This window comes from Aulonocara stuartgranti (genome assembly GCF_965226115.1).
Source record: "Aulonocara stuartgranti genome assembly, chromosome: 12".
NCBI lineage: Eukaryota > Metazoa > Chordata > Actinopteri > Cichliformes > Cichlidae > Aulonocara > Aulonocara stuartgranti.
Window position 1 is genome coordinate 27,311,171 of NC_138948.1, and position 17,036 is coordinate 27,328,206.

General features: G+C 40.9%; 1 protein-coding gene across 3 annotated transcripts in view; it reads left to right on the forward strand.

Annotated features, from left to right (window-relative positions):
- The first annotated feature begins 10,017 nt into the window (after window positions 1–10,017).
- LOC309719642 (transmembrane protein 132C) overlaps window positions 10,018–17,036 on the forward strand; it is a 173,856-nt gene continuing 166,837 nt past the window's right edge. For 2 of the 3 annotated variants that reach the window (XR_014280273.1, XM_082555910.1), the window contains exon 1: window positions 10,018–11,038. Coding sequence is in view for 1 of the 3 variants with exons in the window: in XM_082555910.1 (XP_082412036.1) it covers window positions 10,912–11,038 (127 nt within the window). In the remaining 2 variants the exon portion in view is untranslated. Of the gene's footprint in view, window positions 11,126–17,036 lie in introns of all 3 variants that reach the window. The other variant, XM_082555912.1, reaches the window with a different exon arrangement.

A 17,036-nucleotide genomic window follows, 5' to 3' on the forward strand; every position in this document is an offset into this window, starting at 1 on the left:
GTGCAGACCTACCTTGTGATTGACAAGCCTGTATCATACGGACATGCACTTTTCCTGCAATTTCTCAGTCAGTTAAAACCCTGCTTTTTAAAACACAACACTGGCAGTGCCCAAAATGCTCAGTTCATTAATTAATGAGTGATGGTGCATGGTGACTGTGTACATTTTTTTTATACACACCCTTAAGAGTCTGATAATAAACTTTAACTTTAACAAAGGTTTACTTAGAAAGCTGCACAATTTCCTTTTTTAAACTCCTTTCCAAACAGACAATACTATCAGGAAAGATTCCAGGATTTTCCTCAAACATGTGTGTCCAGTTCAGTCTATTTGTTTATTATTTTATGTCACAAATCAATCTTTGTTTCTGATGGTAACTGTCATGTATTTATCAAACCATGCCAACTTCCATGCAACGATCAAGTGCCTGATTAGCATTTGGCATGTTTCCTTTGATATTCTTACTGACCAACAAAATATTTCTCCCACCAACACGAGCAGTTCTAAAACACTTTCTTTTGTCCATATGGCACATTATTCTGGGACGGCAGCTTTCGCATTTGTGACAATTTCTCCATTATGCCGACAGCATCTGGTTGTTAACAGTTGCTTTTGTCCTGTTTAGCAAACAACCCCCTGCTGAGTCGGAGTTTGTTGACAGATGGCTCACTTTGAGAACCACAGAGGAAGGCCTTCTCTCTCACAGGATGTCATCTTTAGCGCATGTGTTTGTGTGACTGACTTTAAACATCACCCGTCCCAACGACTGCACGCATGTTAATCCAGTTTTTGTTGCTGACACACTGTCTCAAATTAAAAAATGAGCGAAATCATCACAGGAAGACAAATTAGCTAGACAAGCATATTCTTTTTTTAGTTTTAAATTTAAAAAAGCAAACAAAAAAAACGGAGTAAAATTTTTTTATTAATATGTTAAAATTAGTGAACAAATACACAGCTAAAAAAAATTAAATGACCAGTTTGAAATCACATTAGATCTCAGTGGGAAACAAATCATGCTGGATAGCTATACTGACATTGACTGGGTAATCTGTTAGGAACGAAAGGGTTCTGCATCGTTTGATGGAAATGAAAATGTTCAACTTACAGAGGGCTGAACTCAAACACAACCCAAAAGCCCAAGTAAAAATTTTAATTTTACTGAATTTCATTGCAGCAACTCAAAATGGTACTAAGTAGTTTTTATGGCCCTCACATGCTTGCATGCTTGGCAACATCTGAGCATGCTCCTAATGAGATGGTTAATTGTGTCCTGGGGGATCTCCTCCCAGATCTGAACCAGATCATCACTGAGCTCCTGAACAGTCTGAGGTTCAACTTGGCAGTGTCAGATGGATGAGAGTACGAGAAGTGTTGTATGAGAGATGTTAGGGCCAGTCAGTGGTATCAGTTCCTTCATCCTCCAGAAAATGCCTGCATACTCTTGTCACATGAGTCTGGGCATTGTCATGCACCAGGAGGAACCCAAGGCGCACTGCACCAATGCAGGGTCTGACAATGAGCCCAGTCATGCTGAACAATGTCACAGGCAGCATAATGTTTTCCACAGCTTTTCCAGACCCTTACACATCTGTCACATGTGCTTAGGATGACACCGGTGGACCTGCCAGTTGGGCTCCAGAGTTCCAGAAAGTGAGCACAGGGCCCACCAGAGGATGTCGAGATCTCAGGCCAACCTACATAAAATCTGTTTTTGATTGTCTGGTAAGAGACATTCATAACACTGGACTTTTGGAGGTCATTTTGTAGCTCTGGCAGTGCTCTTCCTGCTCCTCCCTGCACAAAGAAGCACATACCGCTCCCGCTGATGGGTTAAGGACCTTCTATGACCCTGTCCCGCGCTCCCAGAGTAATAGCCTGTCTCCTGGAATGTTCACCACGCTCTCAATACTGTGCTGGGAGACACAGCAAACATTCTGGCAGTGGCATGAATTGATGTGCCACCCTGGATGAGTTGGACCTCTGTAGGGTCCAGGTATCGTCTTGTGTTATCAATAGTGACACTGATCCTCACCAAATGAAAAATTAGTGAAAAAACAGGCAGAAAAGATGAGAAGAGAAAAATTGTCCCTAACATCATCAGTAAAACTACTAATTTTTGGGGGGATGGTTCATTGTTGTCCCTCTAGTGCACCTGGTATTAATTTCATTAACACTAAAACGGCTGAAACTAATTAACAACCCCTCTGCTACTCAACTGTCCAGATCAACATCCCAGCAGTTTAACTGACTTGATGCTTTACTCTGATTAAAAAGCGTTCCTTTCATTTTTTGAGCATGATTGCTGTCTAAATAACCTTTGATACAAATTCTGCCTTTAGGTGGCAGTAGAGCAGCATCGGCACACAAACTACATCCTAGACCTGTTACTATACATCACACCCATGAGTGAATGGTTTTAAATGTGCATGAACGCAAACACAACCTATCATGTAGATGTGGACTTGAGCGGAATCTCAAACAAGCATCACAGGGAGACTCTCTCTGGCATCCCGCGGGCTTGTCCTCTGGAGCGGAAACAGGATGCAATAGTTTAATCAAAGTTTGATTAATTCTAATTTTGTCACTTTCAAGACAATTACTGTTTTCACATCCAAGTAACCCGATCAATAAGGCGTTGTTCCCTGAACGGATGGCAGCCTGTTCATAATCTCTCTAATGAGGGTGAAGTCTCTTTTGCTGTTTTCCAGCCACACTTAATTTACTCTGGATTTTCAAGGCGTGTGCTCATGAATAAACTTCCTTACCTTTCCTTTCACAAAACTGCCGCTGACAAGTTCTTAAGTCTTTGTGCGCACACCTGTCAGAGCCCCCCGGTGAAGTAGACAAGCTATTTTTCCAACTCTCACCATGTGGTCACGGGAGCATACTGCTGCTTGTTAGACGACAGTAGAGGCAGGTGGCACAACGCACATCACGCATTAGACCGTGAAAAAAAAGTGTTTTTCAAACGCAGGACCCCCCTCCCAGGTATCAGGCTCAGCATTAATGGATGTTCTTGAGGAAGTTTACAAACCTCACTACGGCATCACCAATGTCACTGTTGTTCTCAAAGCACGGCGTGTCAGGTCCCCGCGGGTATCAACGCATGACACTTGAAATAGCTTTAGGAGAACAGCTCTAAGCCACTTTCACAAGAACGCCGTAGGAGAAAAAATGAATTTGCAAAACACTCATTCACAGTGATACAGTCATTTAAGCGCCCACGGTCCCGTGTGTGATGAAACGCCTCGGTGGGATTCCAGGTACTGAAGAGTAATGGTCGTAGTTAAGAGCAAAGCTTTGTCAAAAATATCATCCTTTGTGCTGTTTGTCCTTTTCTTGACGTCTAATTTTGAGCTGGATTGGAGGGCGTGAGGCAAACCGGGAGGAAGAAAAGAGGGGAGATAACTGCAGTTCCATTCCTATACGAGTAAATTGGCTCTATATTAAATTTTGGCCTCATCTATCAAAACAAAGAACGGTATCGAAATTACTTTGTTGGCCACAAATCGTTGGCAGCAGATTGAGCCTCTCTTGAAACAAGGCCATCATTTATCTGGTTCACATTTCCTCTTGAGGTGAAAGGAAGCGGGACACAATAAGACTTTTATTTGTTCCCCGGGTGATAGATGTGACCCCCCTTGAACCCGTGATTACGAGATTACCGAGAGTAGAATAAGAATCTATTAAACATTTAGACCTGTTGGTTCCCTTTTAGGTACACTCTCTTTTCATCAAATAGTGCTGTCAGGGGAGCTGTAGGCAGGGGAGTCTCCCAACACGGAGGAGATTTACACAGCTACAGCATTCTGGGCTACACCAGGCATTGTAATTTTTCCCCAGAGGGTGATACATAAAGGAAAAGTTAATTAGCATGGATGCAAAGTACTTTTAAGATGTAATAAAACCGAGCGCGCACAGAATTCCTCCAGAAAAAGTTGCACGCTCTGAGTTGAAAGGTGAGAGAATACCAGAGGTGAAGGTGACGATGAAGGCAGTGAAATGATAATAGAGTGGCAAAGCATTGTGGGTTTGGTTCCCTCAGTGCTACCGTGAGAGCTGGAATTATCAGACCAGCAGGTCTGGGCCTAATATCCTTTTGTGCTGGCAGCGTATTGCTGAGTGAAGATTGTGGGTGGAAATAATCAGCCCTTTTAAAGGTCAGAGGAAGTTAAGCGCACCCAAAGTAGACCATGACACATTCTGGCTGATAAGAAATGACTGTGTGTTAAGAAGAATGAGAAGAGTTCACCTTGTCTCATTTATGCTATCGTGATTGCTCAGCTGTCAGTCAAATATAATGGCACATTTGCAGCTAACCCAACAGCAACAATAGGAACTGCTTAGCTCGGGCCAATGTACTTTGAAGCAAACAGTGTAATTCACTGAGGTATTAACGATGGTGGTCACTACAGTTCAAAAGAACTGTAACTTTTGTCTTTTAGGTGTTACAGCATGACATTTAAAAACTTCAAAGCTGGTGGCGATAACGGCAACACTTCATTTAAAGGTACAGTGTGTAAAATATCACCACTAGATGTCACTAAATTGGAACTTGCAGTCAGATGAATTCTGTATTCTTACCCAGATTCAATTTAATTCAATTTAGTGTAATTTTTATAGCACCAAATCGCAACGGCAGCCTTTACTGTAAAGTAAAGGCCTTGCAATAATACAGAGAAAACCCCAATAATCAAATGCCTCCCTATCAGCGAACACTTGGCACTTGAAAAAGTCCTTTTAACAGGATGAAACCACCAGCAGAACTAGGCTCACTGAGGGGTTGGCCATCTGTTGTGACCTGTTGGAGGTGAGGGGAGGAAGACAGGACAAAAGATGCTGTGGAGCAGAGCCAGACATTAAAAACAAGAAAATATTAAATACAGACTCGTATATAAATGCATAGTGAGTGACAAAAGTAAGTGAAGAAGAAACACTCAGTGCATCACTGGAAGACCCCAGCAGCCTAGACCTGCAGCAGAAAAACTCAAGGGACGATTCAGGGACACCTGATCCAGCCAGACTATAAGCTTTATCAAAAAGGAAAATTTCAAGCCTAATCTTAAAAGTAGAGAGGGTGTCTGCCTCCCAGATCCAAACAGGAAGCTGGTTCCACAGAGTATTTAGTTTTAAATACTCTACAAACCAAAGGTAAGCCAGCGGTCTGAGAGTGATGTGCTCAGTCTGGGTGACATGCTACTATGAGTTCTTTAAGATAAGACTGAGCGTGGTTTTTCAAGACCTTATATCTGAGGAGAAAGATTTTAAATTCGATTCTGGGTTTAACAGTGAGACAGTGAAGAATGCCAAAATGGGGGAAATATGATCTCTCTTTCTAGTTCCTGTCAGTACTCTCACTGCAGCATTTTAGATTGAATGAAGGCTTTTTGGGGAGCTTTTAGGACAACCCGATAATAATGAATTACAAAATTCAAGTGCATAATCCTTCCTACGGTGGCTGCTGTAGGACAAACAACTCATTCATCTGTAGTGAGTGTATGCTCTCAGAATGTAATCAAACTGTTTATTGGAAGGAAAGTGTGATTTTTAGGACACTTGAGCCTAATATTAGCTGGCACAGTGTTAGCTTATAACCAGCTGTTGTTGTTTAGCTGGCTCATTGTCAGCTGCAGAGACGGGAGGGTTGGATGTCTAATTTTCTGACAGTTGCAACAGTATCAGATATAAATACACATGTTTATGCAAGTTTTCATGTGTTAAGGTCTTGACTTCAGTTCAGGAGGAAGAGGATAAGGTGGAAATGAGGAAGCAGTCATGGAGAAGGAGAATGACAATAAGAAAGAAATGCTGAAAAACACAGAAATGTCAGATATTCACATATTGTTTGAAAGAGCTAATTGTGATTATTAAATTAAAAGTTACTTATAAGGCATAGTACATATGCTGCTGGTTTCTTGGCAATTAGGAAGAAACGCAATTAGGTGGAATGACGATGCTCATTTTGGCTGCTGTATTCAAAATAACGGGAAACATGGCAGCTTGCACAAACCTGCTCCTATGCATTTGTAAAGGATAAACCCAGCACACTGAACTCCTATATGATGACTTGGTAGGACAGAGCATAGCCTGTTTTCCTGTTTTGTTGTGTTTTTTTAATACCAATTGGCCTTTACAAAAAGAATACTGCGTTATATTAAATAAAACTTTAAACTAATGATTGAGACAGTAAAGTGCTTGGATAACTATTTACTGAGGCTTTAAATGAAGTGAGAGGTTAGACAGACTTCTGTTCAGTCTCTGGAATATATATATATTAAAATTATTCTGTGAATTCAAGGTTTTCAATGGAAAAAAACCCCAAAATGAGATGCACAGAGCCAAAACAGTAAAGTTCTGGCCCCCCAAATCAAATCATGCATTCATAGAAATAATTAAAATAAATGCTGTGACATTTTTGACAGCCGGTCACCCAGACTTAAACTACTTTCCAGGAACCAGTGTGGCACATAACCCCTGTAGTTTTTTAGTTTTTACACGTTCAACATTCAACATTAGTCAGCGAGCTTTGAAGCTAATTGCAGGTAGATTTCTGAAGACACGACCATGCTTGCTGTATATCCATTTTTTTCCCATTCTTTGCAATCAGCAAGCCGGTAGAGCATGCACATATGAGAGTGGGATCAATAATGCTTCATTAGAAAGCAAATATGTCTATTGCCTAAGAGTACAAGTGTAAAACTACTATAAAAAAAATGAATATAGGAAGCATAAGGTTTTGTCTTCTTTGTTCTATTTCCAGTTACTGAATTCTTGATTTGTGTTATTGTGAGGCACAAACATTGCTTTCAGGAGAGTTTAGGCAGCAAATAAAGGACAAATGAGGCTAGTGACCTGTTCAGGACTGAAGGTCACTCTTTGGGCATCAGTCTTGAAAACAGAGTGACAGCCCCAGAGAGGCTGATAAGTAAATACAGTTTTAATGGTCTCTGAATGGCTGGTGGTAATCTGTGCAGGCCACGAGTGGGCAAGGCACAGAGGGTGACGGGGCATTCTGCAGCAGTTATTATAAATGCTATCATAGATCAGATAGGCCAGAGAATGAGAATGAAAGGTGGTGATGAATTTGGGCCTTCTGTCGACCAAATGACTAGAGGACAAGCTGCTGAGGCAGGTTAAGGTCATGAATGAAGGATACCACCCAAAAAGAAGACACAACGGACAATTCATTATGGATAATGCAGAGGACAGAATAGTCCATATCTCAGGGGACCGGCTGCAGGTCGCAGGGTGACAATGTCAAAAAAAGAAAAGAAGAAAAGGATACAGTCTGCTTCAACTTCTCTGTTTGGTACAGTCTGGAAAAGTTTTAAGCACTGAAAGCAAAATGAGTCTACTATAATTAGTTTTATGTGTCAATTAAGTTAAAAAGAAGTGCTGCGGATAGAAAAAAACTGAAGGCAACCATTTGCCTTTAAAGCAGTTCTAGGTAAAGGTTTATGGTACTTGGCAGGAAGGTTTTTCTGCAGTTCTTCTGTGGATTTTGAGCTGTTTAATTTGCTTCTTTTTTTGGGTGATTCCAGACTGACTTCATGACGTCATGGAGGTCATGCAATCTGTAATAGGCTTTTCCTTCTGCTTCTTGGCTCACAACGATGATTGTTTATGAATCTGGTGGTATTTTTGGGCCGTCATGCTGCAGAATGAATCTTATAGTGAGACTTGAATTGTATTGCGTGATGGATTAGAATATAAAATGTTTGCACAGTGCTGTATATTATATAGCCGCAAGTATTTTTCCCCTTCTTCTTGGCAGAAAAGCCGTGCCATTACAGGAAACAAAACTGCTTAACATTCCAAAGTCAAATGCGTTGACAGGTAACTGAAAGTGGAAATATAGTTTGTTGTATCTAAACGTGTCTGGCATTTCAGTCTTGGGTCTATTTCCAAGTTATGAAAGCTTACAGATCTTTTTCAAGACATCAAAGGGTTGAGACCTTTTTGCAGACATCAAAGTCTTAAGACCTGTCCTCAGAGAGGTCTAAACGGCACATCTGTCAAGACAAAATCGCTCGTATTTTTCCCTCTTAGACATCTCTTTAAACAATGCCTGCAATAGCGCTGCCTCTTTTGAAAACTCCGGTTTTCCAAATCAAATGTGCCTTATCGACCTTTGGAAAGAGATGGATAGTATGTGAGCTTTCACAGCAGTCAATGTTTTGGTCATTTTAGCTCAGGAAATGGACTTACCATGTGCAGAACCGACAGGGGCTCTGCTTATTTAATGACTTGCACAGCTATATACGATGTAACCGAAGCCACTCGGGGTCTGTCTGGTGCACCCTGTGATTTCCAGCCGTCGAACAGACCTCAGTATATCGTGGTCTTCAAGGGATTTAAGTGAGTGTCAGGTCCTAGAAGGGGGTTACTTTTGGACAGCTACCAGCATTTGTGTGAGTGCTTTTCCAGCCCACCATTACAGCTACAGCTAGGGAAGTGACTGTTCTACATCAACACTTTTGTTCCCTGTACCTCTAATGCTTTTTGCAGCTGTACCAGAGTGAATTTTTTTCCAGCATCAAATTGCACGCATTAAGAAGGAAGTAAAGTCTCAGTTCCATAAGCAAAAATGGAATTTGAAGTGAACCAGAACGGGCGACTTAACACAAAAGCTTTAACAATGATTTAGTGCTGAAAGATGTTTCAAACTCTCTGGTACCTGCACAGAACACTCACAGCACCAAACCAGAATAACCAGGACTACAATAGCTATATGCTGTGTGTGAATGAAAGTATTGTAGTTTTCTTTGAGAATGATTTCTTGTGCATTTAGACCTTGCACTGTAGACCTCAACTTAGTAGTTAACCTGAAATAAGTGGAGCTGAGATACAATGTCATAAACTTTAAAATAAACTGCACCCGAGTAATGTTAGAGTTGACTGAATAATAAGTGTTGCTTCTCTTTGTTTCTTAAAAAAATGCCACAACTACACTTTTCCCACACTCAAAATGAAAATCAGTGATATAGGTATTACTTTACAGCGATCACAGCACTTACAGGCAGGGACAGTGATGAAACGCATCTTGTGGAAACGAATGACTGCACTGTTGGTGAGTCATCTCATACATCTCTATTTAGTCTTCATGGATTTTTCTTTATCTTTCCTTCACAACACCGTCTAATCTGCTTAGAGAGGGAGGGGAAAAAACTGCTGTGGGGTTCATGGTTTAATCAATTACCAGATTACAGTAATAATCCATATTTTAGTTCATTTTCTGGGTTGCAATTATAATGAATTCACTGGCAGCCGCAATTATGTTCCCATCAATGGAAGTGGAACAAAAGCAATGTCAAATAACACCAGCACTGTATACTGCTAAGTCAAATTGCATTGGAACTGATATGTCAACACATGCTTGTTTGCTGGACTGCTTGCAGGGAAATATATATATATATATATATATATATATATATATATATATATATATATATATATATATATATAAATTTCTAATCTTTATTATATTAGATGGCTCTGCAGAAAAGGGCCATTTGTGGTGGAGCTGAATATATGTTCCTCGTGGCCCTGAATGGGAATAAGTATGGAAAATTGAATGAATAAATGAATGGAGATGGCTCACTGGAAATTGTGTGAAAATACAACAAAGGAGCGAGAAACTCGGTGAGCACTGCAGCCATATCTGAGCCTACTGCGGTGATTGAGTGCATCTCTCTCAGGATGCAGACACCATACCGCGAATGATGTCATCAGACTGGTGCTTTTTACTTTTCTATACCCACTGTCATTTCTTTTTTTCGTAATTGTATTTTAATATTAATTACCCGAAGCGTTAAAGGTTTGCGTTATCAAACACGAGCGGCGCAAGTTTTTCAGTTCACTCTTCGTGCCGCACAGGGTCGCTGGTGCCTGACAAGTGGCGCAATCATCCAATAAATTCGAAATGTCCGATGACAACTTTTAAAATCATTGTTTTTGCACGCAAAGGGCAGCGACGTCACCAGACGTGTTGGTTATTTAACACACGTGCAACTGTCTGATTTTGATTTAAAACTGACAGGGTGAACATATTAGTTTTTTCGGTGTTGTTGTTTTAGGAAGATGCTTTAATGCAAACTCAGCTGGTCAAAAGTGATGAATTAAAATATGTTTACTCCCGGCATCAATGATATGATGTTCCTGGAGCGCCAAACGCCCCCGCTCTGTGTCTGTTATGTCTTTCCTTCTGGTCCCCTCGACGCGCATTGGACGGGGTGACAATGCGTAAGCTCCACAAACTGCAGTCTGTCTGCATAAACATAGAAGAACGATGACTTGAATCCGGACTTTCGCTGAATATATGAATCACCTGGTGCCAAAGTGTCATTAGAAGTGGAAGCTGAACGCTGAATACGGACCTCTTGCGCGCTCTCCTCTGGCTCAGGACTTCACGAAAAGCTGTCTGGGTGTGGATGTACGCTGATCTATGCCGGGACTTGAACTTTTCTACTTTTAGATAATTCGCCTTAACACGAGGATGGACGGAAAGTATCGGACTTTACGCACTACAGCCAGCTTCAGGAGCCCGGTGATGCAGAAAGAAGGGAGCTGGAAAAACTGACCGTCTGAGGACAGAGGATTTCTGCGCTTCTTGGGATAAAAAAACCCCCGCTATAAAACAAACACAAAATCGTTGTGAAAATGTGTCATAACTGGTCTTTCGCCAGTAATCTAAGCGTTATCTCTTCTAAAAAGAAAAATGCTGGAGAGACCGAAGCAAAGCTGAAGTTCTTTCTCTTCAGTTCTTGAATTTTCCTGACAAAAACAAGTAGATCAGACTTTCAAAACTGCTCACTCGAACTATGATTGTTCAGCGTTTGGAAACTAACGATTGCAGCATGAAAAGACGTGTTTTCATTCTTCATTTTTAGAAACCACACTGCACGTAGGATGCTCTTCTTTGAACTAACACGCATCGGCTTGCGCACTAATTTTTGGGGGAATTCGTGTTTTTTAACGGCTCAGAGAAACATGTTGCACATCCTTGCGCTTCAGTCGGTGGTGTTACTTTTGGGAGGTAAGCATTTTAAACCTTTTAGCCTATGTGTCTTTACGCCCACTGTGCCGACTGAGGAGCCAGGCTTTTGTTAAACAAAGATTTCAAGTAAGTTTAATACGAACTGGAGCCAAGTAGCGTGATTTTTGTCACACAGGGGACCGCGTGAGATACACGGTGATGCAGGGTAGCGAACATCCTGCTTGTCTCATCTGCGTGTACGCTTACATTCCCCAACAAGAATTCAGTTCAGATGTGTTCAGTCATATATTATGGATTCCGAAGACCTCGCTGCAGTGGCTCTGCACCTGTACGATGAACCCAGAGCAGCTCTGGCTTTAAATAACACTTATCTCATCAATATTTCAACATGACAAGGATTATCTTGTGCAACAGAAGCACTGGGGTTGTATCGACTCTTGACTTAAGTTATTACATAAAATTCATCTCCAAGCCCATATTTATTTCATGGGAAAACTTAGGAGAGTTGCATTGATGAGAGCTCTTCATATAGCTTCACAACATCAGTCCCAATCTCTTTGAGGTGTCACTTAATATGTTTTTAGTAGGAATTTCTGCGTTTTATATGGATTCTTGGTGGGGGGAGAAAAAGATGATTTAAATGTCATTTTCCACATTGCATCAGTCAATTAGTGCCACTGGGAGGAGAACAGCAACTTCCTTTTTGACTGCCTGGCGGCCAGGATATATAGATCTGAAGGCAGCTGGTGGTCTGGCTAATGAATCCCTTCTGTCTTGTGGGAAAAGGGTTTAAACTAAAATGCAATCTGGAAATTTTAACCGGTCCTCCAATGGGACTTTTTCTCCAGATGATGCCTGGCTCTAGCAGCTTTCCAGCATACCCAAAAGAAGAGTTTTTCACGGCATGTCTTTAATTAAAAGCAAAACTTTTTTTCCTCCCTTTTTTCTTGTGCAAATGAAAGAAACAACAACACATTTTTCAGTGAATGAATATGCAATCCTTGTTCACTGCAGTAAGACCTAGAATCACAATCTTATTGTAATTACATAGAATCTGCAGCCGGCAGTGTATCTGTTATGGTCTAAGAAACACTTGCGCTGGTTTCCTGCAGAATTAAAGGTCATAGTTTCCAGAAACAATCTTTCCAAAATTGCATCTTAGAGGTCCATTGTGCATGTGCGCCTCGGTGATACATCTTGGAGCTCATGAGGATTATTCTTATGTAACAGCACCTCTCTTTCCAGTGCTGGCTCACTGGCTTGAAGTATACTGTAATAATATTTGCCATGTGCTAAGGCCTTACACAGTGTGATCCTAATTGAGGATTGTGTGTCATAAACCTGCAGGACACAGCTTCTTACTGTGAATAGTGATGAAAATTGATAACACACTCCAGGAAATGAGAGGATCAGATCCGTGCTAGAAAAATGTCTGCGCAGCATAATAAGCCACGATTAGGGATGGAAACCTGGTGTTCTAGTGTGACTGTGATAAAAACCCTTTGTTTCAACAACTGCAAATTATATCAGGGTGTTGAGTTTCCTGGCCCTAGAATATTCAAAGCAAATCTGCAGAATAAAATGTTATTATGATAAAAGGATGGAGACTTAACATTTTTTGTATGTTTTGTTAATAAAAAACATACAAAACAAGTGTCCCGTCCTTTAATTGAAGCCACCAGGTGCGTTCCAGTGGGACACCTCAGTGGGATTCCTGAGAAGAATTTTCAATCTTCCCTCCTTTAGTTTTATCCTTGAGCTTAACAAGATCCAAAGGAGATCAAGCAAGGATAGCCTTTGGTCTACATCTTTAAGCACTAAGCACACAGCCCATGCTGTCTCTTGTTGCTGCCATGTGTCTGTCCTCATGCCTCGGCATCTCCATCAAGACGATTGAAGTCGTTCTGTAGAAATTTTATTTCAGAACATTTACTTACCCAGCCGAGATTCTTAAACCCTCTCTCAGTGGAGAGGTTTTATCTGTGATTGTCTTCAGAAACATCCACTGCTGTGGTTCCTCGCCCCAGTGCTGTGGCACACATCCAGCTCTACTTCTTTTGCCCCTGGCAGTCCTGTAAACCCTGCAATTCATGTCCTCGGTCAAGAAAAAAAAAATGAGCCAGAGAGGTGAAATACAGTCTTTATGGAGAACAATTTTTAGCATTCGCGGCTTGATTGATGGACTGATTATGTTTGTCTTTAAGCTGTGCTGCTAAATTGTGAGTGGCATGTGTTTGTCTGGATCCTTTCATGTGTCTGTGTCTCATTTCGTTAGGCTCAACACTGTCTGATTGAAATTCAGCTGGAGTTTTGACGTGGAATTGAACACATTGTCCACTCAAGCAAAAGGATTGATTTCATCAACAGTCGGGTGGATATTTTCATGTCAGCTTCGATTCCACTGCACTGAAAAGATTTTTGTTTTAGATCTTTGACAGCTTTTTAATTATATTTGTAACCAAAGCATATTGAAGTAAATGAGTATGTCTTAAGTGGCCATGCGCTGGATAAACCCCCTAATGTCATTTCTTTTTCTTTTTTTGCTGCCATTCATCAGTTGTGGTGTTGATTTAGAGATCAGAAAGAAATGAAAGGAACAGTAGTGGCTTTTTTAATTTCTAATTTTTTGTATTTATTCTTCATCAAGGCTATCTGTGCATCGCTCTTGCTGTGGTGCACAAAGTCGCTTGAATTTTACAACAGAGGACACTGATAAAAAGAGCCGTCACCCCCCCCCCCCCTCTCTCAAATCCAATTTGGCGTGGCTTGGGTGGTTTCCGTGGTTTCCCTTCATGGAAGGAGAAAGGAAAAGAAAATCACAGTAGTAGTTTGACATGAGCTGTGTTTAAACTCCCCGTGGTTTTCAGTTCCAACACTCGCGAGTGATTTATGCCATACGTTTGTGTGTCAAAATCTGCACCTTTGTTTGCTTAATGACCATTTTTTGAAGCGCGCTGAGTAGGTGGACTGTCATCTAAATCCCTCGTACTGTTCTTTTACGCTCATTATACTTAAAGTGCGTGTGGGAGGCATGCAGCTTTCCAATCACTGAGTCAAAAGAGGGTTTTTGCCCCTGCAAGTTCAAAAACATCAGACTAATGTCCTGTAATATTTCCACAAAGCACATCTGCCCTGCTTAATTGGCTCTTTGTAACTGCTGTGATCTCGCATTCAATCAATTTTCATAATTTGGGGAGGCGAATGGTGGAAACCTGTGTAAAAGCTTTTAAAAAGAGGGGATGTGAATGTGCGATGAACATGCTGATGCTGTGTTTGTTTTCTTTCATCGGTGAATAGTTGAATAGTGTCTCTGTTGGCTAAGGTCACGGTGAGACCGTGTGCTCGACACTAAGAGTGGTGAAAACGAGGGGAAACTACAAACTGTTGCACTTATTTTTATTGTCAATAAAAGAATTTGTCATTATTGACGGGCTAAAGCTGCATCGGTAACTAATTTAGGATTGAGCTCGTTGACATGCACATGACCTCGCTGACCCTTTGATAGTTCGCAGTGACAACAACAACATGTGTGAATTCCTGGTTGTCATTTTGCACCAGTATATCAATGTGGATGTTGAGATATTTGGCTGGAAAAGTATAAACTTTGTCCTCTTGCTAAAGGCGTTCTTGTATACTACTAAATCCAGAGGGTCATCAAATTCATCAGGATTCCTCCACTCGGATGTATTGTCATGCATTTGTTTACAGAATGCGGCTGTAATCCATCCTCTAGACATAACAATCAAAGGGATTACGACCAATTCATTAAGTACACCTATTCACCTTAATCGGCTAATCATATGAAAGCAACTCAGTGCGTTAAGGCATGTAGATATGCGAAAGAGGACCTGCTGAAGTTCAAACTGAGCATCGGAATCGGGGAAGAAAAGTAATTTAAGTGGTTAGTCTGAGTATTTCAGAAACTGCTGATCTACAGGGATTTTCCTATACAACCGTGTCTAGGGGTTTATAGAAAATGGTCTTGAAAAGAGAAAACGTCTAGCATTTCTCTGGGTGAAAATGCCTTCTTGATGCCTGAGGTCAGAGGGGAATAGCCAGACTGCTTCGAGCAGATAGTGAGGCACAGGAACAGCCACTCATTAGAAGCAGGGCATACAGAAGAGCATCTCTGAACACAGATAGGCTACAGCAACAGAAGAATGCACCAGGTGTCGGTCATGACGGCTAAGAATAGAAAACTGAGGCTACAGTTCACACAAGATCACCGAAGTTGGACAGTAGAAGATTTAAAAACATTATCTGGTCCAACAGGTCCTTTTCTATTGCAATGTTTGGATGGCAGGGTCAGAATTTGGTGTAAATATCCCAAACGCCTGGATCTGTCTTGTTTTCTATCAGCAGTTCAAGCTGTAATGGTGTGGGGGATATTTTTGTTGCACACATCGGATCTCTTAATACCAACTGATCATTGTTTAAATGCCACAGCCTTACCCAAGTATTGTTGTTGACCATTTATGACCGCAGTGTACCTGTCTTCTGGTAATGGCAATGCGCAATATCGCAAAAATCAAACAATCTGAAATTGGTTTCTTGAACTTGACACTGAGTTTAAGAGCACTCAGATAGCCTCCACAGTCACCAGATCACAATCCGATAGAGCACCTTTGGGATGTGGTGGAACAGGAGACTCTTACCATGGAATCTGCAGCAACTGTGTGATGCTTTCACCTCAATATGAACCAAAATCTCTGAGGAATGTTTCCAGCACCTCGTTGAATCTGTGTCGTTAAGAAATAAGGCAGCTATGAAGGCAAAAGGGAGTCCAACCTGGCATTAGCAAGGTGTAACTAAGAGGCTGGTGAGTGTAGTCTCTAAGCTCCAAGAAGATACTTAACACATCCTCTAAAAATCTTCATTCATTCGCTTGGAAAAAAAAGTATTCAGTTCCTCTGTTCTCTAAAACGTTGTAAACAACAGCAAACATATGCCTCGATGTTGTAGGTTTACTCAGTGGGCTTTAATGCAAAGCCAACAGGGTAATGTTACAAGACATTTTTAAACAATTTATGACTCTAAGGGTGCGAAGAAACTACCCCACAAGGTCTGCTCAAGTGTCTAAATGCTATCATGATTGGACGTTTTATTCCTTGCAGATACCATCCCTTAGAATTCACAATGCATTTTCATTTTTCTACCGTAGCCCTGTCTCCTTACTGCAAATGTTGTTGCATCCTATCATTGTAGGTGCATATTTTTATTCTACATGAAAGGGAAGGGGGAGAAAAAATTTTTTTTTGCACTATGTACGGTTATGTGAAAGCTCCTGAATCATGAGATATTCCGACACACCAGACCAAGAAGCTGATTATGTTATTATATTCAATGCATTAATAAAATTCCATCAGCCCAGGAGCATTTGGGGGGAGACAGCATCACACAATATTAGATATCTGTGTAATATATCCTGCATTAAGGCTTACACAATATGGACATGTTCAACAACTTCTTTGCAAGTGCAAATAGGAAATTGGGGAAAAAAGCAGAGATTTGTTCAGTCACAAACTCAATATATATATATATATATATATATATATATATACTTGCGATCCTCTGTTCCAAAGGCGTGTAGTCTAACCACTATGCTATCCAGCTGCTACTGGCACCCCTAGATAGATATCTATATATATATATCTATATATATCTATATATATATATCTATATATCCACCAGACATTTATTATATGTACTTTTTACTGTATTTTTTTTTCTTTGTTTGTATAAAAACACTTCTGTAACTCTGGCTGGTTATTCATATTTGATTTGAATGCTCTCGGGCAGGTGGCGGGACAAAAGCCTGTCACCATATCTGAGAGACTCTGGCTCTCGGTTGTACGCTGGGATGTCGCCGCCTATCAGATGCACCAGACCTTAATGCATTAGAGGCAATGATCTGACAGGTACATATTGTCAAGGCCCATTGACTTCTTTGTGGCGTAGCTGATTGATTGCTGAGATTATGTTAAAATAGGAGCCTGTGCGACTCTTTGTGATTCAGAGCGGTGCGCTCATGCAGCAG